Below are 26,337 nucleotides of genomic sequence, written 5' to 3' on the forward strand. Positions count from 1 at the left end.
AAATATTGGGACCATGGGGCTGCCCATCACAGTTCCGAAAGGCAACGAAAGCGCTGTTGCGTTTTCTGAATGATACCGGACTGATTCGCCGTTTGTGATTTCAAACGCGGAACTCTTACGTCGGCTGAAAGAATCTATCTATCTATCTATCTATCTATCTATCTATCTATCTATCTATCTATCTATCTATCTATCTATCTATCTATCTATCTATCTATCAGTGGCGTAGCCATGGGGGGGGGGGGGCACACCGGGCCCATGCCCCCCCCCCATATTCTTTTTTTTTTTTTTTGCTATGGCATACAGAGACCAAAATGAGACTCGACCACATCTGCCTGCCCGGCCCCCACTTCAGATCAAGGAGGTGCACTCCCCCCTCCCCCCCCCCGAAAAAAGTTCTGCATACGCCCCTGCTATCTATCTATCTATCTATCTATCTATCTATCTATCTATCTATCTATCTATCTATCTATCTATCTATCTATCTATCTATCTATCTATCTATCTATCTATCTATCTATCTGTCTGTCTGTCTGTCTGTCTGTCTGTCTGTCTGTCTGTCTGTCTGTCTGTCTGTCTGTCTGTCATCTCTTTTTGCCATCTGTTTTTGAAGTTTCAAAGGGGTCTTCCATGTTCTCCTTGTTTGCACTTGTGGATGTCAGATCCAGCTTATGTTTAAAAGGTCTTCTGGTTTCACGCAGACATTTCTGACCAACCCGCCGCCAACCCGTCGTAGCTTTTATACGCCACAAGGATTATCCAGGCAAGATGAAGCATGCAATCAACAGCTCAGTCTCGACGTTGCCCGTACGAACTACTTTAAGCACAAGATTAAGCAGTCGGACTCTCCTTTGTGCGCCACGTGTCACACTCGAGAAGACGTCCTGTGTGACTGTTCCCGTTAAGACGCAGACCGAGAGATTCTGAAGGCTGCACTTCATTTGCAACGCGGCTTGAACTTAGAGCTGGGGTGTTACTGAGGAATAACAAAACTTTAGAAATGACTCTTTTGTGCGTATATGTGAGTTTGTTACTGTACGTATTATTTGTGTGTATATGTGATCATTGTCTATATCAGTCATCACCCGACACCTAGAGTAGCGAGCCAGGTAATAAACCAGGCTATTACATCTCCGGAAATATAATTAAAAATTGCTATATATCTGCCTATCGCCATACGACGAGCTACAGTAAAACTTCTTTTGGGCCTAGTTGGTTCATAATCCTAGAAGTACATTTACAGCGCAAACGCAAAGACGCACTACAAGGAAAGAAACGACACACACAAGCGCTGACTATCAAGTGACTTTATTTCGGCGATTGTCAATGCATATATACCTCCAAGGCAGCCTTTCCGCACATGCGCCATGCAATTGACAAAAACAAAAAAGTTTTTGTCGATTTTGTTTTTCTTTTTGTCTATTGCGTGGTGCATGTGCGGTAAGGCTGCCTTGGAGGTACATATGCATTGACAATCGCCGAAATAAAGTCAGTTGATAGTGAGCGCTTGTGTGTGTGTCGTTTCTTTCTTTGTGGTGCGTCTTTGTGTTTGCGCTGTAAATGTACTTCTAGGAATACGAGCTAGCCCGCGTGAGCCTAATCTTGGCGAGGACTTTCGGTTTTCCAGGTTGAATTCGTTCCCTCCGTGCGACTAAGGCTCGTCGGTGGTTCGGCCGTGGACGAAGGTAGAGACGCGAGGTTTGAGTGCAGCGTGAAGGCACACCCGCAGCTGCTGGAACCACCCCGCTGGCTCTGGGAGGGCCGACCACTGTCGGCCGGAGGGCGACATCAAGCCGGAAGCAACGGTTCCCTGCACGTGCTCACGCTGCACGGAGTGCGCCGGTCACAACGAGGACGCTACTCCTGCCTCGCGAGGAATGCCAGAGGAAAGGCACTCAGCGCACCTGTCAACCTCCAAGTGCGCTGTGAGCATTTGAGTCTTTCTCTTTTTTTTTTTTTGGGACTGCTGCAGCGATGAGACTCCTGAGTTTGTTAAAAACCAAATACCGGTGCTTCACGCGGTAAACAACCACGGTAATACCGCGGGCATGTATGACCTTACAGATTTTGTAGTACTGTGGCTAATTGGACGAATCGGTACATCTGCATCTTTACACACAGCGTTCCGTCCTTTACTTGTCGAAGCTGCCTTCTAAGCAGTCAAGCCGATTCATCCTAACCATTTTAATACGACACTTCTTGTCTCGATGTAGCCGCATTGCAAGCTTTCGTTACCCATGGTTATCATGATTGTCATCTTCATCATCAAGTCTGCCGAAACGAACCCCTCGCTATGAAAATACAAAAAAAGGGAAATGCTCGAGGTGCTAGTTTCCTTGTTAGAGCCAGCCGTTGAAACCAACATACAATCAAGCTAAGGAAAGCAGAGGGGATATAAGTTTGTTGTTTTTAACTGTAGTATAATAGTTATGACTTGATGCCTTAGGTAGCATGCGAAGGTTTATGGGTTAGCTGACACCTCGTGCAAAGATCACTTGCCACGTACAGCCCTTTTGCAAGAGAGTGCTCCACACCCGCCGTCTTGGCTACGAGTGGCGCTGGCTAACGCTCTCAAGGATTCAACACACAAGCGTAGCAAAAAATGTGTACCATGGAGCACCCTCCATTGTAGCTCAGTTGTTAGAAGATCGCACGCGTAATTCGGATATTTTGGATTCGGATCTCGCCGACGGAGATGGTGCTTTTTTTTCTCAAGAATAAAGTGAAACGATCAATGGCTTTAGATTGATAAAGGGTACTCTGGGAACTCTGATATTGTTAATTTCACGATCATAAGTTTATTAATAGAGGAGACAATCATCATTAAAGCTTCATTTTTAAATTTTTCGCCGAAATCTCCGCGCGTGATGTCACAGATTTTCTACCGATTACGTAGGTCCTAGTAGACGCCGTAAAAATCTACGACGTCACGGCGATTGGTGCGGGAATTTCAACGTGGCCTTGGCACCCGCATTTTCTTTTTGCGCGTTTTCTCGCTTAACGAGCGTCTTCTAGCGGTAAGCGTGGGGGTTTTGAAATTATGAAATAGCAATTTACTAATAATAAAAAAATAGTTTTTCTCTTTAGTATCCCTTTAATTGCTTTAGATTTAGGTCATAGTCATTACCACTGCACTTAACAAAATTTTCCGGTACGTTTTGCTTGGCTATACTGTGCGTTCGTTTCATTGGTTGTGTCTAACAAAGAAGCGAGCCCCTGGAAGAATTCCCCGTCTCAGGCACTCTACATAATGGGAGAGCGGTAAGCTGTCACTTAATGACAGATTGATCACACTATACGTGCAGCGACTAGGTGCATGCGCATTTAGACTAAGCGGAAAGTGTCACGTGCTATTCTGTGTATGTTTAGAAAAAAAAACAGGGTAACGATATGAAGTACTAAAGTTTAAACTTACTTTAACGAAGTGACGGCGTCGCTCGAATAATTTCGTTAGAAGGGGAAGTTCGTAAACACAAGAATAGGGTTTTTCAGTCCTCGTAAATCTCAGCCACTCTGAAAAGGTACCGAGGCATTGTATTCGACGCGAGTCCACGCATGCGCGTGTGAGAAGTCCGCGAGGTTGGCCCGACAGCATGGAGGAAAGAAAAAGAAAGGACGGAGCATTGCGTCACGCAGCCAGCCTTGGCAAGCCAACTCGTTTTGAAGCCAGCAGTGCTATTCGATTTTCGGACTTCTGGCAGCTTTCTGGCAGCCACAGATAGCCAGAGGGTCAGCCAGCAAGTTCCGGTTGGGACAGGAAGTAGCGTCTTGGTCATATGTGTGGGAAGCCCGAGACAACCCGAAGCTGCCCCAAGATTACAAAATCGAACGCTAGGACAGCCATCGTAAACGTACGCGTAAACAAACGCTACCACCGTGGCAGCAAACGAAACTTTGCGCCGCGTGCGCGTTGGTTTTTCTGCATTGCCCGCTTGAAAATATGTGGCTAGGTTTGCTGAAGAGCTGAAGTGATATTCTCGAGCATACGGATTTGGGATACGATTACGTACGTTCGCAAAATCGTGCGCAACTCGCCCGTCCGCGAACAAAACAGCCAGCTGGCGCACGGCGCCACGAAAGCGATGCAAGGTGAGCTACCGCGCCGCTAACGGCTTAACCAGCTCACGTCTGCTTAGTACGTGTAACAGTCGCTGCACAACACGACGCGAAAATCTCGCGAAAGTGATCGTGTCCCCAAAAGAGCTCGAGGATCTATCGCGTACTACGTCGCACACACGCGTTGACCAGCTTCGTTTTGTCATAACTTGAGACATGCGGCGGTATGGGTACCTCGAGTGCGCGTTATATCTAAAATAACTTCTGTGTGACGCGTCGTCGACTCGTTTTGGCAGATGTTGCCTGAGCCTCTTTTCCAGTCCTAAGTGGCACTCCAAAAATCTCATGTACTAGCTCAGCTTTTATTTGAGCTACTAGGTGATAACCACGTACATACTGCATGGAATTATTACTAAGAGGTGGAAAAAGACAAAGCCGACGATGAAATAAGCAACAAAAGGATGTATACATTTCTCAATTCATCTTCGTTTTTTCACATCGACGCGTCGTAGCATAACATAATACCATACCTCATATACTGGCCCGTAGATCGAAGTACGCTCGCACGCCGTTCGCGACCAACGAGCATCACACAAAAAACAATGTCGCGATCGCTTTTATTCGATCAGTGCATTTTATCAACATCGAAGACCTAGTTGAAATAGTTAAGTTCTGACGGGGTTCACGCACGCAAACATACGACGGAGAGAAATATATAGTTCGATCACAATCGTCTCAGCTAAATGCACATAAAGCACACACGACACCACAATCGAATACTACTATGAAAAAATATACTCGAAAGGGGTCTCCATGCGTTCGTACGAACGTGTACATAACTTTTGGGACATGTGCACGACGCAGTTAGAATGGTTAGAACGCGACAGTTCGCCGCGTTGTTCACGGAAGGAAACTTCACGGGACACATAAGAAAAGCAATGAACATTAGCTCCAAATGCTCGCCGCCACTCATAATCGCGCCATCTTGCACGGCGGAACGGCGCCGAGCGGCCCGAGCGTAAGGACAAGCAAAGGTGTAGTCCGCAAGCGCCCGCATTGCAATCCGTCGAGTCCTCACAAAGATGGCGGCGAGCGCGTATCGTCTCTTTTCGGCGTCTGCTAGCCCGAAACCTTCCAGAAAACTTCCACGACTAAATTGTCCTGGAAGGTTCTGGCGACCCTCGGGCTCCCCGCGGGTCGCCAGAACCGTCCAACCCGAGAAAAACGAACGCCAACCGAAAGTGCACCGCGGGGGGGTCGGAGCAACCCGAGAAAAAACGAGCGTGCTCTGGCTGGCTCTGGCAGCCCGCGGGTAGCCAGAAGTGGAAAATCGAAGAGCCCCAGTGTCGACCTGCCAAGCACGTGATCATCTGCGTCAAGATCATGCAAGAAATTTGATTTGCCGAGACTTCGGGTATGACGCCCGGTAGTTTTTAATCGAAGCGCGCTCGTTTGGCGCAGACCGGCCGTCTCACGGAGGAGGTTCAAAAACAGAACTTCACCGGTAGTACTAAAACCTACCGCGCGCTCTGACGTTTTGATCACGTGTTGGACTGGCACGCTGGGCTTCAATCGCTTGACGTAATGCCCCCTCCTTTCTTTTACAGCGAAAGTTGTTATGAGATCATTTCAACGGCCGTTTTTAGCGCCGTAGTTGTCCGCCGCCGCCCCCGGTGTCCGTACCCGCTATCGCACGAAATAAGAAAAAAAAAAAAGAAATAAGCAAAAATTTCCAGAAAGGAAAATTGCCAGGCCTGCGCTGAAACCGCAGCACAGTCACAGCGAAAGCTGGAAGAGCGGCGTTTCTAGAGCCCGTTGCATGCTCTCTTGCGGCTACTAATAAAAGTACACTAGCAAGGTACCCACTACGCCATAAATCACAATTTTTGTGAAGTTGCGAAGCACCTACTAAGCTATTATCGTCATTCTGCGAAGAACCGGGGCACCAGCTACACGTCTGTAAGGCATTATGTGCACTTTCTTGAAGCGACGACATGCGCAAATGGCTCATGCGCCTATAGGCTTCCTTGGCAACCAATACAAGTGCATTTGGGAGGAACCCACTACGCTATAAATCATTGTATTTTACTGAGACCACGAGGAAGTGGATCATTCGCTTATGGGCTTCCTTGGCAACCAATACAAGTGCACTTGCGAGGAACCCACTACGCTATAAATCATTGTAATTTTTGAGATGTAGGGCAGCAGGCACTGTGCCATTTTTCGTCATTCTACGGAGAGCGTTGGTAGCTGCTAACGCATGTAAGGCATTATGCGCACTTTGTTGATGCTGTGTCTGATGACGATGAAGAATTATGGCAGAGCCCTTTGTAATGGGTTGGAAGCATTCAATAACCTACTCGTTGCGCAATTCGCATTGTGTGACGCCTGGTTACAGAATTCGCGTTGTGCGACGCTTGGTGCTTATTTTACTCTTCTACCACGCTATATTGCATATGCTAATGTGGTTCCTTCCCGACATGAAGCCTGTATAGGACCTTTTTGCAAAGCAGTTTCAAGCACCGGCATGGCTCAGAGGTTGAATACTGGGCTCCCACGCAGAGGGCCCAGGTTCGAACCTCGTGCCATCCTGGAATTTTTTTCTTATTTCGTTTTTTTTTTCTTATTTCGAGCGATACTGGTTACGGACACCGGCGGCGGCGGCGGCGGCGGCGGCGGACAACTACGGCGCCAAAAACGGCCGGTGAAATGATCTCATAACAGCTTTCGTTGTAAAAGAGGTTCGAACCTGGGCCCTCTGCGTGGGAGCCCAGTGTTCTACCTCGGAGCCATGCCGGTGCTCGAAACTGCGTTGCAAAAAGGACCCTATACAGGATTCATGTCGGGAAGGAACCACATCAACATATGTAATGCAGCGTGGTCGAAGAGTAAAATAACAACCAGGCGTCACACAACCGCGAATCTGTAACCGGACGTCACACAATGAGAATTGCTCAACGAGTGGGTTGTTGAATGCTTCCAACCCATTACAAAGGCATCTGCGATAATGGTTGCCAAGGGAGCCCATAAGGCACTCATGATCCATTCCCTCAGGCTCTCAATAAAGTTAACTCGCTCTCGCTCTCTCTCTCTCGCTCTCCGTTTCTCCAGTTAATGTATGTTATAAAGCGTGGTGGGACAGTTAAATAACGACCGGGCGTCACACAATATCAATTACGTAACTAGTGGGTCGTTTAAAGCTTCCAACCCATTACAAAGGCCTCAGCCATAATTCTTCAGCCCCATCAACCGTCGCATCAACAAAGTGCACATAATGCCTTACAGATGGTACCTCGCTTCTCCGCAGAATAACGAATATTGTCGTGATGGGTGCTTCCCAACTTCCCAAAAATTATGATTTGTGGCGTAGTGGGTACGTTGCTAATGTACTTGAATTAGTAGCCACAAAAGAGTTTATAACGGGCTCTAGAATGTCGCTCTTCCAGCTTTCGCTGTGACTGTGCTGCGCTTTCCGCGCAGGCCTGGAGTTTTTTTTTTCTTTTTGCTTCCTCCATGCTCTCGGGCATGGAGCTTCCTCCATGCTCTCCATGCCCGAGAGCATGGTGGAAGGAAAAATAGAAGGGGGCGCCACGTGATTCCCCTAGCCTCGGCTAGCCAACCTCCTCTGAAACCGCACCTCTCAGAGTGCGCGGTGCCTCCTGCGTAGGATTAGGCCCAGTAGCGCCCGCAGCAGACTGAACCAAAGCGATCCGTCCAATAACAGCGCTTGCCTATCGCGTCACCAAGGCCTATTTCTCTCCTAATTCTTTCTATGACTAGGCTTCAAGATTGTCACGTGACGCTCGCTACTAGTGGTTCCTTCCTCCATGCCCTAGGGAGACCTGAACAAGGATCCTGTCATGTCGCCCGAAGGTGGAAGGCTCCATGTCTGGCCGGTGCAGTGAGGTAGGCGGTAACGTGAAGCTTTGGCAGGCTGCCGATATGCAAATACGCGGAGAACGAATGCAGTGTTTGTTCGAGCAGCGCTAGCAAATAAGTTTCAAGGGGCCGATCATACCCGTGTCACTCGAGCACTTGAAAGTCTTTTAAGCAAGAAGACTTCTTCCGAAAAAAAAAAATTTCACACGCAGACACATGACAGAGATCGATCTCTTTTTCAGAAGAGGTCTTTTCTGGAAACTGAGTTCGTCGATCTTTTTCACGGCCGTAAAAGAGTAGCCTCGAAACCAGTGGGCGCCAGGAATTATGAATTGGGAAAAAATAACTGGCAAGTGTTTATTGTTCTGTCACCTAGGCTCATCATAAAAATAAATTTCATATCTCGTAGAAGGAGTAATAAACCGTTTTAAAGCTTATTTTCTTGTTTACTCTCGAAAGGCCGAACGAGTCGGGGATATTAGAAGTTTTAGTGCCGGGGACCCCAAGCCACCTGCGTACGTAAGCCCTTGCGCTCTTTTGTATTCTCCGTGGATGCGGCTGGGAGTACAAAGGAACGCAAGAGCGTGCGTACGCAGGTGGCTTGGGGTCCCCAGCACTAAAGCTCTCTTACATGAGACGCTTAGCGCGTCGCATGCACATACGCAAATGCACGGCGCTGTAACATGCATGGCCACGGCCGGACTAGAAAGGCGAGCGAGCATTCCCTCTGTCTGGCGCGCCTTTCAGTCTGGCCGTGATATGGCCAACGGCGGTCACCGAACAGCCCCGGACGCACAGAAAAAACAACGGCTACCATACTTGGGCGTTATATATCGAAATCACGGAAGTTCATGATCGCGATACATTATGTTATTTTCACTGATTCAGTTTTGAAAGCTAGCGCCACGCTTTCGGTTGCGAATTCAGACGAAATACTAAAAAGAGATCGTCGGTGCCGTGGGTCTGGGAGGCAACGCCTTTTAGGGGCGAAGCTCCTTAAAGCGGCACCCGTTCGTCCCTCGTAGTTGTCGTAGTCGTAGTGCGTAACCAGTCGTAACGCTAGTACCAGATCTTGACCTCCAAGGTGGTGCCGGTGGGAGATTTTTCCTGCGCGTTGTTGAACAATAAAAAATTCGCAGCGTGCGCGTTAACTAAAAGCCGAATTCTTCTGTCTCTCAATCCCCATAGCAGCCATTGGCATGTTCCAGTAGGAAACGTTAGTAGAAGTAGAAGTGTAAGTGTTAGCTAAAAGCCGACTTCTGTCTCTCATTCCCATTAGCAGCCATTGTTTACCTCCAAGGTAGTGCCTGGTGAGATTTCTCCTGTGCGTGATTAAACAATAAAAATTTTGTTGAAAACGCCGTTGATTGATGAAATAAACCAACGAAAGACGCCAGATGTTTTCTAAAAGCAATACGAAAGAACGCCAGATGTTTCTAAAGCAAAACGAAAAGACGCCAGCTGCTTAACGAAAGACGCCAGATGTTTTCTAAAGCAATGGTTTTCTAAACAATGAAAATTCACAGCGTACATATAAAATTAAAGTGAGCTGAACGTCGTCATACCTCATCGAACCTTTAGTATAAACGCGCCCGATCTCACGTCGGTGATGATGTACTGGGCAGAATTCACGGAAGATTCACGGTTTACCAATGAACCTTCGCAGCTTCGCCCACTCATCATCATTCACTCTGTGGATATGCTGTGATTTTTTATTAAAATTTTCCAACTTCGTGAAAGACCGCTTACGTAAAAGAGTTTTTGCGTGTTCGTGTGACACGGGTTTCAGAGTCACATGTCGCATAAACCATGAAATAACCAAAGCAACCACCGCACCCCTAGGCCATCTGGTGCCTAAGAGCACAACCTATATGCATGCCTCTAAGTCCATTCCTCCTTGCTCGAACGCGGCGTGCAGCATCGACAGAATAAAGCTTCTACCATTATTAGGGCGCCTAGGCGTTCTGATGCGACAGTGCAACATCTCACGATCAAAGTAAAACCCGCCTGTGTAAAACTTATAAAGAAACGAGAGCTTTTAACTCGTTTTCGTCAGCAGACATTTCCCTAAATTGGGTTCGGTGGTCAACTTAGTTTCGTTGATTCGGGTTTACAACGTTGAACCCTCTAGGTACCTGCCAGGGATTAGAAACACTCTTTAAAAAAAGGTTGTAGTGCTTACTAACTACGGTTTACTAACTACTTGTCACATATGTTACTACCCTGTTAGTAAGTGCGGTTAATAACGGGGAGGTTAGTAACCGTTACTACCCTCGCCGTTACAAACGCACTTAGTAGCGGTTACTACCTTTCTCGTTGCTAGCTAGTAAAAGAGGTAGTAACGGTTACTACCAAAAAAAAAATTAGTAACCGTGATCCTTTCGCATCACGAGCCTCCTGCTTTTATAACGGTCAAATTCGCGAGCATCAACATTGCGATATATCATTAGGTAATTATGCACAGTATGACATGAATCAGAACAGCACACATAAACAACGACAAGGCTACGCGACACGTATAATTCAAAAGTGTTTCCAGGAGTATATATAGCCCTACCTCTGGGGTACGCAGCTGGTGCCAGTGGGCAGCTAGGCTTTAGGATAGATAGGTTAAGTTATGCGCCTATATTTATATAGCGTACAATTTTATTAGGTGCGCGAGGTAACGTAGCGTAGAACTTTTAATCAAGCATATTAAGAAAATCAATATGTTATATTTATATTTTGCGTAATATCATCTCAACATGGCCTAATATACAAGACCCAACACGGGGTACTAAGCTTACTAATATCGCCTGAGTGATCTTGAATGGATCCCCGTGCTAGTGAACAGGTTCTAAAAAGCTCGTTCTAATAACTTCTATGATTCGCTTAACAAGTTCATTTAACAGGTGCATCGCAAAAAGTTAGTAACGGTACGCAAGAGGTAGTAACCGTTGCAACTTTTAAGTGTATGCTAACGTAGGTAGTAAAAGGTAGCAAAAGTTAGTAATGGTCCAAGAAAGCTAGTAGCAGCGGCTGTTTACTAACTATTTGCTCGTGGTTACAAGCTTTTTCCGAACTTTTTTTTAAGAGTGATGTTCTTCGTTAGATGGAGAGCTTCGTAAAATCACGATTCGTTAGATCGAGTTTTCACTGTATGTGTTATGTTACGGGAGAGCTCTATGCACCTGTCTTTAACAGATAACAGCAGAATTAGTGTATCTTCACAAACAGAGAAGACTTAAGAGTGCAATATATGCACTCAGTAATGGAAGAGCGTTAAGCGGTTCGTGATAGAAAAAAAAGTCAGCGCCCACTCTCCATCGGCAGTTCTCTAAGTGATGCGCAAGTTTTTAATTGAAGCTTTAGATGCCTCGTCAAACGCGAAAATTGACCGTCGGCGCCATCGGTCGTCTCACGTGGTCGACATCGACACAAGGGACGCAAAAAAATTATCATCACGTGATTACGTCACCATATGACATTATTATGACGCACAGATCACGAAAATGTGTTGGCGTCATTGTGACACCACATGACGACATCATCAAATGACATGGTCGCTTGGTCAAAGGTGGGTGATCACGGAGGCAGCGCAAAGGCATGTTTTGCGCAGAAGCTTTCGGAAGGGTTTGAGGAAGGATCAATCGATCGACTGAGAAGCAAAAGAAGATGGCTTTCGCCTTCGAGTCGCCTTATGCGAATGTAAATGGGACCCTGTGAGTTCTACGGGAGGCTGGAGAGCATTTTTTTTTTTTCGGGTGGCATCGTCATGGAGTCTTTCACCTTGTTTGTAGACTTCGTCAGCGTGTGTAGCGGCCCTATGGAAGTATGACGACCACTGACACCCCTGTGGGGCACTGGCTTAGGAAATAACCACCACATTTATTTCTTTGTCATCCTACCGACAGATGCAGGAACGGCCCCAGAGAGTTTTTTCGTTGAGTTGGCATATAAATAGTTACGCACCTAAAATCAAGAACACAATAGTGCGCTGTGTAAGCGGTAAGCTGTGCCAGCTGATGAAGAGGTGGATTACACACGGCAGAAACGCCGGAGCCACGTTCATATGACTGCTTAGAAAATGGTAGACGACGCAGAGTACTAGGTATTCTATGATCGGAGAGCGGTACATTGGCCCTACTCATCAAGGATCATCAGCATGGTTGCTGTGTTTAGAAAAAAAAGACTCGCAGAGTCCCTTATTAATTCGCCGAAGACTACTCGAAGGCGAAAGTCATCCGGCAGGCTATCAGTAATCGTTTTTCGGGAAGTAGCGAAGTAACCAGCAAGCGTTTGTAAAACATTGTGTGCACCTACGTAGGTGGACACTCTGTTGAGGCTTTGGCTGATGACGATGAATATGAATTATCGATGAGCAGTTTGTTCTGGAAACAAATTGCGCGAAAAAAACGTGGGACTAGTAGAAGAAAGCAACAGGACAAGCGCATACTAACAAATTAACGTTTATTAAAAAACGAAGACATTTACACCAAGCAAACCACACGTTCACCACGCGGCCCCGCCACGGTGGTCTAGTAGTTATGGCACTCGTCTGCTGACCCAAAGGTCACGGGATCGAATCCCGGCCGCGGCGGCTGCATTTTCGGTGGAGGCGGAAATGTTTGAGGCCCGTGTACTTAGATTTAGGTGCACGTTAAAGAACCCCAGGTGGTCGAAATTTCCGGAGCCCTCCACTACGCGTCTCTCATAATCATATCGTGGTTTGGGGACGTTAAACCCCAGATATTATTATTATTATTATTATTATTATTCACCACGCACAGAACCCAAACCTCAGATGTGCGCATCCAGATAGCTTATCTCAATTTTGTTCAAAGCAAGAGAAGGTTTAGACACAGTCATCACCGCCTTTCCCAATAAACAAAGCTTCCATAAGTTCACGTGCCGTCTGGTCACGATGGCGAGCAAGCACTTTTGCATCAGTCAGGACTGGCGTGCAACTACAGCCACGGCAGTGCAGGGACAGGTTAGACGACGCTGCCCTTTCAAGGATAACCAGGGTTTCCAGAATGAATTGCCAACTCGCCCAACAGCTCTATCTTTCTGAGCAGTTTGTAATGGGTGCGCAGGTGTCAACCACCCACTCGTTACACAATTCACACGGTGTGACGCCTGATGCGACTCGACGCTTCTGCCACGCAATATTAAATCTGTTAACGTGACTCTGGCATTTCGACAGTACGATGTCTCTTCCCGGAGCATCTTCGGGCGGTGGTGTCACTCTGTGCTAGAATACTTGACAGCCACCCAGAATACCTGTTGCTGATACCGGTTTGAACTGTGATTTTTATTAAACTCACTAAGGTCACGCCAGTTTTTGTCGCCTGCGCAGCGCTTTTGAAGGCCAGCGTCCGATCAGGTACGCATATTTGGAGCGTTTACGAACCATTCAGGAAAACGAGATGGGGGAAGCGGGACGGCACCGTCTGCCAATGGAGCCGTACGCATTGACAGACGCAAGAAATGCTATTCCTCAAACCCTCCGTGCTTTCTCTGGTCAGTGCACCATTATTTGACAGGTTAGTTTAGTTGGTATGAAAATGCGCAAGTTTGGAGACCGCCAAAGAAATACCCTATATCTCTTCCATATAATCTTTAGGCTAACATACCTGCAAGTGGCATTAGCTCACGCGTGAATCTGTTCGTCAGATGCTTGGTTGTCAGATAAGGAAACCAAAACTCAGAGGGTTCCTTATGTATTTCCCTAAGACGACTCGAAGGCGAAGGCCACCTTTTTTAGGGGCGAAGCTCCTTAAAGCGGCACCCGTTCGTCCCCGTCGTAGTCATAGAGTTAATATACTGACTCTAGAGGAAAAGCTGGGCCGCGAGACCTATAACCACAAGAACGCTGACATCTTGGAACGTTGTCATTCTTGCCATCATATATCAATCCTAAAGAAGCATCTGCACAATTAAAAACTTGCGGATATTGTTTTGTGTTTATTTTGAATACTTCTACGAAAGAATACGACGGCTATTTATGCAATTTACTGCGCGCGGAAAGGAGCGTTTGCAGGCTGGTTGACTAGATGGCACCACCATATCAACATTCGCGAGTACGCGAGTGTGTGCTTGCGGCCGATTGCGCCGGTTTGCGCGTCGTGTTAAAGCCCCTGAAACTTCGTTCGCGAAGTGTATCTCGTAGTTGTCATAGTGTCCCGTTGTGTGCGTTTTCTGTCGCCGCATACCACTCGACTTCATGTGACAGCCCTTTTTTCTTTCGAGCTGGAAACTTCAGTGCATCAGTGCAAACCAGGACGGACGGCAAAGAAGAGATGAGACAAGCCCTGAAAGTTATGTACGAACTAGTCGCAACGGATTTTTTAAATACTTTTTAACGGCGATAAAGCTTCGTGGGCCGTGTAACTTTAGTTTCGATTGAAGCTTTCGGGAGCTGTCTCACTCACATTCGCCGTTGCATGCTGCAATCGACATTTTTCTGCTTTACGGCTCTCTGCGCTGAAGTACGGCAGCAATGAGCTGAAAAAGAACGTGGATACGGGTGTCTCGCCATTGCAAGTCGAATCGGCGCGCAACCACGGCCTACGGACCTTGCTTCGAGCTGCGAATCTGTCCAGTGACCTTTGTGCCAGCGAACGGAGAAACTTTGGTAGGGAGTGCCTAGTAAAATCCATGCAAAACAGGTGGAAATTTTAACTATTATCAACCGGTCCAGCTGCACAGACAACCGTACACTAACACACGGCTTCACGAATCAAAACACAGCTGATTTTCTTTGAACAGCGCGTAGCTGGCTTAGGTTGGTAGATTAAAACTGATTACTACCGTCAAATATAGAGAGCGTCTCAGGGTCTGGCAACGCTGGCAACAATCGTTTTGTTACATCATGGCGGAACACATGCGGTTATAGGTTTCAATGCGTGGGTCCTATGGGGAGCGTTTCCTCTAGAGTCTGTATATTAACTCTATGGTCGTAGTGCGTAACCAGTCTTAACGCTAGTACCAGATCTTGACCTCCAATGTGGTGTTGGTGGGAGATTTCTCCTGTGCGTTGCTGAACAATAAAAAATTCGCAGCGTGCGCGTTAACTAAAAGCCGAATTCTTCTGTCTCTCATTCCCCATTAGCAGCCACTGACATGTTCCAGTAGGAAACGTTAGTAGAAGTAGAAGTGTAAGTGTTAGCTAAAAGCCGACTTCTTCTGTCTCTCATTCCCATTAGCAGCCATTGTTTACCTCCAAGGTAGTGCCTGGTGAGATTTCTCCTGTGCGTGATTAAACAATAAAGATTTTGTTCAAAACGCCGTTGATTGATGAAATAAACCAACGAAAGACGCCAGATGTTTTCTAAAAGCAAAACGAAAAGACGCCAGCTGCTTAACGAAAGACGCCAGATGTTGTGTAAAGCAATGGTTTTCTAAACAATGAAAATTCACAGCGTACATGTAAAATAAAGTGAGCTGCAAGTCGTCATAACTCTCATCGAACCTTTAGTATAAACGCGCCCGATCTCACGTCGGTGATGATGTACTGGGCAGAATTCACGGAAGATTCACGGTTTACCGATGAACCTCCGCAGCTTCGCCCGCTCATCATCATTCACTCCGTGGATATGCTGTGATTTTTTTCTCTTCAGTCGTTGTATTGATCCCCTCCCACCCCCCCTCAAAAACCTTTGCTAAAGGGGCCCTACCACACTTTTTCAGCATAGTCAGAAAACACTGCCGATCAGTAGTCGAGACTCTTGAGAACACGCGAGCCAAACGATAAAGCGCTGCACGCGGCGTGGACTTTAGAAATAATTTTCAAAGTCAGCTAAAAATCGTTTCCTCTTCTCTCTGCAAATGATGCCATAAACCCAAAGTCCACGGACATTGGCTGATTTGAGCGTCGTGAGTTGCATAGTTACTGCGGCTGCCGCGGGATTCCGCCACTTGCCTGCGAGTGCACTCGCAATCAATACTGAACGTAAGCTGAGCGTTCGAGGGAAAAGAAGAAAACAAAGTGCTCAAGGTCATGACGCGCACTGAGGAAGGGGCGCATCTTCTTGCCCGCTTGTCATCCCCCTCTCTGTGTAGCTTTCGGCGTCCTTGCTGGTACGAAAGGAGAGAAAAAGCCCTTGAAGAGTGCGACAAATGCCTGTAACTCCAGTCGCACTTGATGGGTTCTAAAAATGTTTGCGGCAGTAGATTCGTGTGGCAATGAGCTACACTTCTTGCGCAAGATTTTCTCAGACAACAGACGAAACAGACACGGACGGGCGCAATACGTGTCTGTTTCGTCCGTCCGTGTCTTGCGCCCGTCCGCATCTGTTTCGTCCGTTGTCTGAGAAAATTTTGCGCAAGAAGTGTTGATCATGGAGTACCAACTAGCTTGAACCCACACCTTGTTAAGGCAATGAGCTGTTTTAACGAGGTCATTGGACGATTACTTGGAAGAGTATTGTTGCAGGGCCCCTTTTACCTAACCCGGTTTCGCACTGCTTTCAGGATCGGTGGCACTGCAAGCTTTCTGCACCTCAATTGGTTTTGCACTGTGTCCGTGATAGGCCCACCTTTGAGCAAGTGACGATGTCATGTGATGTCGCTATCGTGTGACGTCAATAAATTTGGCGATTAGTGACGTCATCTGGTGACGTTATCATATCATGATTTTTTGTATTACTCGAGTGAAGCGGCGCGCACGGTTCTTCTCATCAAGTAGAGATCTTACACATAAAGTAAATGTATCTCACTCTAACACACTGGCTACCTCACAATCATTTTCACCTAAGACATGAAACGAATAGAACGGTCTGCCAGCTCATGTATTTTTAGCATAAGCAATTGTGCTCTATTTAAAATTACTTTAGTTAAGCGCATCTTTCCTTCAAGCTTGATTTGAATAATGAAGCATGTCAGTTTTTGTTGTCGTATCAGCGCGATATATGAAAGTTATGTGTATATATTGACCTACTGTTCCTAACTGGTGTATTGAAAAGAGTATCATGAAATATAATTAATTAGTGAGCTTGCATAACTTTTCACTGCTTCTTTTTTTTTCGTGGGAAAATTGATCCAGCATTTGTGCTCTAACTAAATCGAATATATCACCCCGTCAACAAGACAACTGCCTGTGAGGTCTTTTTTTTTATTTTGGCCACTCTGTTTCGGCCCAGTTTCTCTGAAAACAAAATCTAGCCACGAGCTAGAGGTAGCTTATAAGACTATACCACGACCCTAGCAACACGGAGCTACGTAACGTAGCAAAGCTTTGGTATAGTTGGTCACGCATACTTATGGAAACACCCAGGGGCCAAGCAGACGAAAACTTCTACTGTGTTCTTCGCCCACTACTAAGACGAAGTAGACAAGACGTCTACATCGTCTTGTCTGCTGTTTCTTTTTTTTTTTTTTTGAAAGATGGCTCTTAGGCATAGCCGCCTGCTGTGTTCTTCGTGTTCGTCAAATTTGGGCCTGGGTGTTTCCATAAGTACTGATGGAGTGCTTTGCACGGCTATTTCCTTTCCCGCAGACGCACCGCGATGTGCGCCCAACCAGCGGCACGAATACCAGGCAGCCCTACACCAGGCGGTGCTGGTGCGCTGTCGCGTGGAGGCCGAGCCTGCAGCTCCAACACTTTTCGGCTGGACATTCGCCGGTGGTCCACACGAGCAGGCACTCACGTTGCTCGACCACACTCGCTCAGCCGGTGGACTCGAGAGCCACATACGGTAACGGCCCATAGGGCGCTCTGTAACAAAAATATAATTACGCAGCTTCGCACTGGTGGTGCCAAGCCTGAAGGAACAGCGGAGCCGGGCGGCCTTCCTTAGCATGCCAGCCAAGTCTAGACTAGAGATAGCCAGTTAAGCCTAGATATAGGCCCATGAGCCTAGAAAGGGGCAGCTAAGCCTCGGAAAGCCACGTTGAACCTAAGAAGGCTAAGTTGAGGCTCTCTCTTTCCCCATTTATTTCTCTGTCTCTCTTTCTCTTTCAGGCTATCTCTTTCTTTCTCTGTCTCTCTAGTTGTTTCGTTTTCTGTCTTTCTTTCTTGATTGCTTGCTTTCTCTTTCCCTTTATCCTTTTCTCGTCCTCTCGCCAATAGCGATGCAATAAATGGTTCTAAACGCTTCCTCTCGTACCGTGCCTGGATAGACGAGCGGTTACGATGCCCGCCTTCGAACCATGGGTGCTCAGGTTCGAATCCCGCCTCGCCAAGAAATTTTTTTCTTTCTCTCTTCTTATTTCCCTCTCTCTGTTTCTCTTTATTACTTTCTCTCTCTCATTTTCGCGTTTTCTCGTCCGTAGAAACGCAACAAAATTGTTACGTGGATATAAGAGCACTGACCAAGTAGGAAACCACACCACAGCTCAAGCAAGACCGTCGTATTCTTCACCTTTCCCCCAGACGCCTTTCAGGATATATCACACTATGCGCTGTTACCGTCGGTGAAAACCACGCAACACAATCCCCGGCGGCAAAAGCGCCGACCCGGCGCGTCTATGGGGCTACAGCAGAGAGAGGGTGGTAACGCTTGAGCTTTGGTATATGGAAGACATCACGGGATAACAGAGCCGAAGAGGTTGTGGAATTATCAGGAACAATTTCCGACGTAACGTAGGAAATTCAGGTTTTATCAGTCCTCTTTGGAAGGCCTCTGTTATTATAACCTTGTGCTGCAGTACATGACACTTTCCTGCCCCGTACTCGTTGTTTCACGATGAACTGAATTATTTAATAAAAAACAGACAAGAATAAAGTCAGTGAATGACTGAATCAATGGCTGAATAGCTAAACCATATGAACACGCAGCTACGTGCCCCGCAGCGAGCTGGACTACGGCACACTCGCCTGCCTGGCTAGCAACCCTGTGGGCGCGGCAGCGACCCCCTGCTTCTTCTCGGTGCTCGCGCCAGCGCCGAGGTGCAGTGTAATCCATCCGGGTCCTCGTCTCGCCTGCATGACGGCGTCGCCGCTCGTCAACGGCGCCTCCCTTCTCGTCCAGCTGAAAGACCCGCGAGGAGTGCTCCGGGCTTCTCTCAGATCAGCGCAGCCCGTAATTCTGGTACTTTTGGCGTTCCAAGATAAGTCGGTCGTGGTCATTTTGTCTTTTTTTCTTAATTTACCCACCTGCGGTGCTCTAAGGGAGAGCCCAGGTGCTTCACGAGCCTCTGTCACATTCACGACGTTTTTTGCGATTTTCATGTGTAGATACTTCTTAATCGCCCGGGAATGATACCCACGTGTTATGCATTCTCACTTTCTTTCTTTGATGGAAATCCTGGCCGACACATCTTATCACGCCACACGGGATGATGTAGTATGCCAGTTATTATTAATATGCCAATGATGTTTTCTACAAGTACGCTGTCTCAATATTACAGCAAAGCTGTATATGCCTGGGAGGTGCGAAAATGTGGCGTTCCGTGAGTCCTTGAGTGCGCAGAAACTATGTTGGCATACGCTACCTCAAACTATGTTGGCATACGCTACCTCCGCGTTTGCACTGATTTCTCTTCAGGCCTCACCTGCATATTCGCAATGTCCACGAACTATAGGTGGCGCGCCGTGCGATTCAAGATAGCGCCCCGAGGAGGGTCAACCCGTTTGTTAGCATATGAACAGATAGGACGTGCGGACTCACTGCCCGTGCCACTTTCACCGGATGAAGTGATGAGCTGCACTGAAATGGATATGAGACCAAAATACTTTCCAAAACCATGGAAAGTGCTAAGTGCTCATCACCTAATTATTCGCTGCGGTGTGAAAGGTTGCATTTCAGTTCCGTTACCGTGCATCAACGATGCTTTGCGAAATCCTGTGCGGGCTACAGAAAACTGCATGAACTAGAATTGACGTTTGAACTGAACGGCACTCTGAGGTAATACGTACCGAGCCTGCCTGGCCGATTTGCCGCGGTAGTAGGCCTCCAGCGAGTAGCGTCATCGCTGCTGAACGGGACCGCATGTTTAACGTGGAGGTGGTTTGCAAACATATTACGCCATCGTGCTTGCTTGCGCAGTCAGGAACGCGGAGTTACTTCTTCAACGGGAAGCATTTAACATCCCATTCAGTAGCGCTTGTGTCACAGCCATGCTCAGACTGTAGCCGTGTGCATTCACTTCGCTCGCATGTTGCAGGTTCGATCAGCACGATCGAAACATGAATATCGAAAATAATGCACACGTATGCTTTTCGCAACGTCGAATAATTCCACGTAGCGAAACATTCGTCGAACAACAATGCCGTTCGGAAGGTACCGGTGAAGTACAGAAGTTAGCCGAGAGGCGTGGATTGTGGCCGTGACTGCACGTTTCATCGCTCTAACCATTTCGCTTCGCTGGTCGAGCTTGAGCGTGTTGGCTGCGTGCGGCACTCCACATTATCCACAATAATTGCGCTACATCCAATGCACAAAAAAAACTATGCTTTTATTTTGATCTCGCTCAAGGATATTACACGTTAAATACAATCAAAGTGACTTACGAGCGTGAAAGAACATTAACGCACGAGGGGACGTGAAGTGCAACTCGCTCCTCGTGAGTTAGCAGCTGATCCTTCATCGTCGCTGTCACTCTCGGTGCTTTCACAGCCTTCTACGTCCAGTGAAAAATCCTCGTCGTCAAGATGGTTCCTTTCAACATCACTGCTGAAAGCAATCTGAGGAATTTCCTCCGCGCCGAACGACTTCGACCACTCCGCGTCACCATGTTTACAATTAGACAGGCGTCTGGGCGCGGAGAACATTTCGCTTATTTTGCTCTCAAACCAGTCAACAAGCAAATCGCTTGCAGTGTGCTGCCACCTATCAACAAACGTACAAAAACCATCGGCGCAGCGCTGGCCGCGAACTGGTGAAGGACGGCGTTGAGAGTGTTCGCTCCACGAAAGGCGTGGAGCGGACGCGTCCACGAATGACTAAAACCTCACTCGCACGATTCGTAACAGCGCTTTCCTGACTAAAGATAGACGCCCTGTAATGTATATTGCCAACTGAGATTGCTCACGTATAGAAGAGCACATCGCGAGCCCGCGTGACCTCCCGCGTACAATGTTATGGGATTCATGCACTGCAAAATACACTGACGAATGCTATATGCAAGTAAAACAGCGTGAGTTTCAACTGAAAATGTCAGACGATAACATTGAACTAACCTACGTGGCTACAGAAAACCTCGCGAAGCTGAAATGGGTGCACTGTGGGCTATCATTAAAAGCGCGAGTTATTACGTATTTTCACGAAAACTTCGCGTCTCGCAAGAACGAATCAGATTTCTCGTGTCACGGAGGGCCCGGTTTGTTCACTGATGCAGGGAACATGCAAAGTCATAGTGTTCCTTTCTTTCCAACGCGTTAACACCGAGGCTAGCACAGCCGAACAAGGGAGCGACTGCGTAGTGCTGCCATTTTGTCGGCTACTAACCCTCCTTGAGAGGATGCTCCTGAATTCCGCTTGGCGGCGCGAGAGTCTATGGGCATTGCGAATATAGCTAGGGGTGAAACCGACCGCAGCACGAACTACTACCCATAATATCGTTTCGGGGTCCTAAATATCCTTTAAAAGGTCGCTGCCGCATTTTTCGAAGTATCCAGCGATTTGCTTCATTAAAGGAGTTTATTTCCTCACGAATCGACCGCTGTAAAAATGTTTACAATCCGTCAAGTACGAGCGGAGTTACAGAGATTTGTCACAAGCTGTAACTGCTTTCACTTTTCTCTCGTCCCGACGAGCGCGCTGGAAACTAAGTAGGGAGGAATGACACATGGGAAAGAAGTTACGTCACGCGCGCGACATGACCTTAAGTACTTCTTTTTTTCGTCGAACGCGTGGCTTACCTTCAATGTGATAGCGAGCGAGCACTGTGGCACGTGGAGGCCTCCCGCGTCGGCCGCCGTAACTATGTAGCTATATAACCGTAACTATTAGGGTATATGGTATCATTCGTAGAAAGGAGAGAGAACGAATTCTAGCTGATTTTGAGAATTAATTGTAAATACCAGGCCGCGTGCTGCGCCATGATGTTTGGCTCGCGTGTTCTCAGAAGCCTCGACTACCGATCGGCATCGTTTGCTGACCATGCTGAAAAAGTGTAGCAAGACTCCTTTAGGCTAACGACACCAAGTAAAAGGTTTGAAGCACTCATCTCTGAAATGTGGTGGTAGAGAAACCAAAAGCCACTGCAGAAGACACTTCGACAGATCCCACGTCGTGATAAACACCGGGGCCGCAGCTTTCATCTGTGCTGGTTGACCATCGGTACGGAGTGATTGGGCAATGCTTCTTTTTAAGTTTTTTCTTCATTTCATTCCGGCCGTGTGTGTGCAATATATGCTGAGTGACGCTTAGCGTATAATGCCTAACTGGCTGACTGACTTACTGAATAAAAAGGAAGCAAAATAATTAACCAGCCAACTAACTGATTTCGTTAGACGCGGAATGCCAGATCCCCGCGTACTTAGAATTAGTGCACGTTAAAAAAACCAGGAAGTAGCCGGGATTTCCGACGCCCTCCACTACGGCGTGCCTCATAATCCTATAGTAGGTTTGCCGCGTAAAACTACACATGTAATTATATTTACCCACTGAGTCAATGATTGAATACTAGAAAGGATTCATTTATGTGTGGATATTATGGCGCGATATTGCTGATAATGTCACAAGTTTCACCAAATCGTGCGTCGTTTTGGAACTCATATTGACAGCCTGTATCAGATTACGTTACCATAAGCATAATGATTAAGCTGCACGGCCCTGAGCAGTACGCGGTAAACCTTTCCGTCCAATAAAACGAAGCACGTATGAGGCACAGGCTCGCCGTATTTGCCATGACTGATCCCGTGCCTAAGCACACTTTCATTTACCTAGTATAAAAGCGCAGCATGCGGCATAACAGCCTAGTAATGAGGGAGTGTGACAGCACTGTTTTCTGCAGGCGGGAAGAACCTTTATAATTCGTAGTGAAAGAAATACCTACAGTTCGTTAATGGACAGAACACTTTCAAGTTACGAGTTGAAGCCTTCAGTAATAATAATACTTGTTTGGGTTTTACGTCCCAAAACCAGGATATGATTATGAGGGACGCCGTAGAGGAGGGCTCCGGAAATTTCGACCACCTGGGATTCTTTAACGTGGACCTAAATCTAAGTACACAGGCCTCAACCAGTTTCGCCTCCACCGAAAATGCGGCCGCCGCGACTGATATTCGATCCCGCGGCCTTCGGGTAACCAGTCGAGTACCATAACCACATCCACCATAACCACTAGACCACTGTGGCGGGTCTTGAAGCATTCAGTGCCTCGGTTTGGTGATATGGACTTAATTAATTCTATGACGAAAACGGGAAAAACCATCGTTCTTTTTCTTTTATCGCTTCATCTGACATCGGTTGGACAACGACATTTCCCTTGAAGTTGTCTATGAGGACTCATTGAAAATGTCTGGTGTGTCCGCTACAAAGGATTTGGCGTTTTACTGCAGAACACAAGGTAGCAGATTCGACTCTCGGACTTTATCTCCACACTTTCGTGGGGCCAGAGTCCGAGATAATTCGTGCACACTGCTCCAAGTGCAAGTTAGTGTACCCCGGGCGGTTATTTTTATTCCGGGACACTCAACTTTGCTCCGCAAGTTACGTAAGGTTGTTTACTTACGGATTTTTCTCATGCACCTTGTAAAGCAAAGTTCATTTTGTTCCCCAAACACAGCTTAAGGGTCCACTGTTTAGCCACCACCTGCTGGCCACTGCTTTCATGGTGAGCCCCTCGGGACAGCGCAGTTCAGCGTCGACTCCGATTCACTTGGCCCCGACAAGCCTTCAGGAGGACAACGCAAAGGCAGGGTCCAACAGAGCTTCAGTCTCATCGCAGGTTTGGAGATTGACGATCCATGTCGTGATGATTTGGAACCTGAATTACAAGACGACGAAGATACGTCATTAGAGGAGATGCGCACCTCACTGTGCCCCATGCGCACCCAAGAACGATATTAGAGAGCTTTAGTGAGCTCTCCCTGCTTCCTTTAACTCACCAGGCGCACCCAAAGAGAGTACAATACAACGCAAGAGCTTGCCTAGACAAGCCGCTTGGGGGCCCCGGCACTAGAACTCTCTATTAGCGAGTTTTCGTGCTGCGTACGTAAAGTCCGTAGCGGCGTTGCTTGCGTAAGAACGCAGCATTACGCATAAAGCGCGCGCACAAAACTTCTGCGCATATGCTCTATGCGAAATGTAGCTTCCTAACGTACGCAAGGCCGTTACGAAGGATAGATGCCGACTAATAAAACTTGCTATTGTGCAGCGGACAGCCCGGAATCAGGCTGTTTTAAGACATCACTACGTGCACAACGGTCTCAGACTACTCCCAGCAGCGAAAAAAAATGTTGCTGCTTTCACGTGTGTTTGTATTTTTATACAAATTGTTAGACTGTTGCATTGTTGAATAAATACTGTTAAGGCGAATTGTTTTTCAATGCGTGCTAGGCCCCGAAACATGGAAGCGCGCCTTTCTGGAAAATGCTCCAGGTAAGTACGTGGCTAGAAATTTTTTTTTTTCTTCCATTAAGAAGTGCATGAAAGAACATCCCGTGAAGGCCCTATGCAAGATGGTCTCGAGCTGTTTTATGATTAAGTACCCTCATGAGTCTCCAGAAGCTCTGTCATGACTGAACATTTCCCCATATTTATAAAGGCAAAGGGGGCGAGGAGGGTAAGGCACTCGTTGCTCTTGGAGTGCCGGACTGCAAACTTGATACGTATCACATTCAGGGCTCAAAATCTGGGCTGCCATACTTTCGGGAATACCACAGAACATGCTCTTCAACATGTTCAAGCGCGCGTGAATATTTTTTAAAGAGCTATAGCATAAGCAGGGAACATCACGCACGCCTGTTATTTGACGAAGCATTAATATGATGCTTAATCAAGCACTATTATAGAACTGCAGTTATCGCTTTGTGGTGTCCAGGCAGTGCTCTTTGGGCCGCGTTTCATGCCCGCAGCGCAACAGCACACGTATTGCTTATCACTATACGGCTCCGTGCTTTAGGAGCTTTTTTGATTTTTGCGGAAATTTGGCTTTTATCGGAATTTTTCGGCTTCCGTAAATCCCCAATTCTCCGAAATTCGGAGTTTAATTTCGCATTATTTTCAATGCCCCCAACATCTTCAATGAAATGGTATCTGCACACGAAAACATTAAAACACATGACGCGTATTTTAGTTGTATAGAAGGTCTGAACGCGCAAACACATACACACAAACGCAAGCTCTTGAATACAAAACTATGTTTGTGCGTATTAAAACCTTAAAGCTTGTTGTAATAGACAAGAGAATGCTTTACGACATACTCAGCGCTCGTGATGTTGTCTTCTGCGTCTTTCATCTTTTGCGCTGTTCCAAGATGAATGCGAACCAACTAGCCCAACCCTCCCTCTTGATACTTTATGAGGTCCATATATTCGATATCTGGCGCGCCCCAGTGCCGCCAGGGGACCGTAATCTAGATGGCGTCTCGCGCTCCCGGAGGCCGTACACACGTTCACGTCTCTCGCTCCGTGAGTGACAAGCCCTTTGTTAAATGTGCGATGGGTGCGGTCAAGAAGATAGGGACCTGAGATAAAGTTTATATTGGCCGAACCGGCCGGTGTATCAATGACTGCTTAGATGTTGTTTGTTAACGTGTTTGTTAACTGCGCGCCACACTAATCATACAGAAGTCTATCTCACAAGAGAATAGGTCAACAGAAGGACAAGCGCAGTGTCTTCTTGTCGTCCGTGTTTACTACCGCGCAGTATAAATACGTCGATCATGAATCACCAACTCGTCCAATCGTCCACCTTGATTGGTCAACAGAAGGTTTGCTGAGGCATTTGTTCCCCATCTTGCAGATGTTGATGCTTCGAATATTTTTTATTCTTTTTAGCCATATCTTTTCAGCACTTGCGTCCTCTTCAACTCAGGCGCACAGCCAGTGGTCGTGCATTGCCTGCTGCATTCTAGTTTCAGATTGGTCCCCGTACCTGTCTTTAGCGTACCCGAAGAAGCACGTGCTGTATGTAACGTGTTTGCCCCCAAGGAGCACTCCATGTCCTTCGCGGAGTGTGAGAGCAACATCGTATACGAGGGTCACCTAATGTGCGGACAGGTATATGTAGGCAAAACTTGGCGGTGCCTCAACGATCGGTTGAGGGAACATAAGGACACGTTAAAGACTGGCACGTGGAGAAAGTGGACTCGCTGTCCATTTGTTATTTTTCCTACTCTTCTTTTTCCTTCTCTATCTTATACATTTCCCCCTTTCCCATCCCCACGTGTAGCGAAGCCAGCCGAGGTCGTCCTTCGACAACCTCTCTGCCATTGCCTTTCGTTTCTCGCGCTCTTTAGCCACTACTAGAGTGGCTTGCTGGCAGTGGCGTACCGACTCGTTCGCGAGTGGGGGGGGGGGGGGGCAGGCGT

At 47.2% G+C, this 26,337-nt stretch overlaps 1 protein-coding gene across 1 annotated transcript in view; it reads left to right on the forward strand.

Moving 5' to 3' along the window:
* LOC119395076 (nephrin) overlaps positions 1 to 23,861 on the forward strand; it is a 31,289-nt gene extending 7,428 nt beyond the window's left edge. The window contains exons 3-6 of the mRNA XM_037662368.2: positions 1,628 to 1,925; positions 17,414 to 17,612; positions 18,695 to 18,947; positions 23,590 to 23,861. Coding sequence (XP_037518296.1) covers positions 1,628 to 1,925; positions 17,414 to 17,612; positions 18,695 to 18,947; positions 23,590 to 23,823 — 984 coding nt within the window. The 3' untranslated portion in view covers positions 23,824 to 23,861. The remainder of the gene's footprint in view (positions 1 to 1,627; positions 1,926 to 17,413; positions 17,613 to 18,694; positions 18,948 to 23,589) is intronic.
* Positions 23,862 to 26,337: the final 2,476 nt, after the last annotated feature.

The sequence above is a fragment of the Rhipicephalus sanguineus genome, chromosome 5 (assembly GCF_013339695.2).
Source record: "Rhipicephalus sanguineus isolate Rsan-2018 chromosome 5, BIME_Rsan_1.4, whole genome shotgun sequence".
In the NCBI taxonomy this organism is placed as follows: Eukaryota; Metazoa; Arthropoda; class Arachnida; order Ixodida; family Ixodidae; genus Rhipicephalus; species Rhipicephalus sanguineus.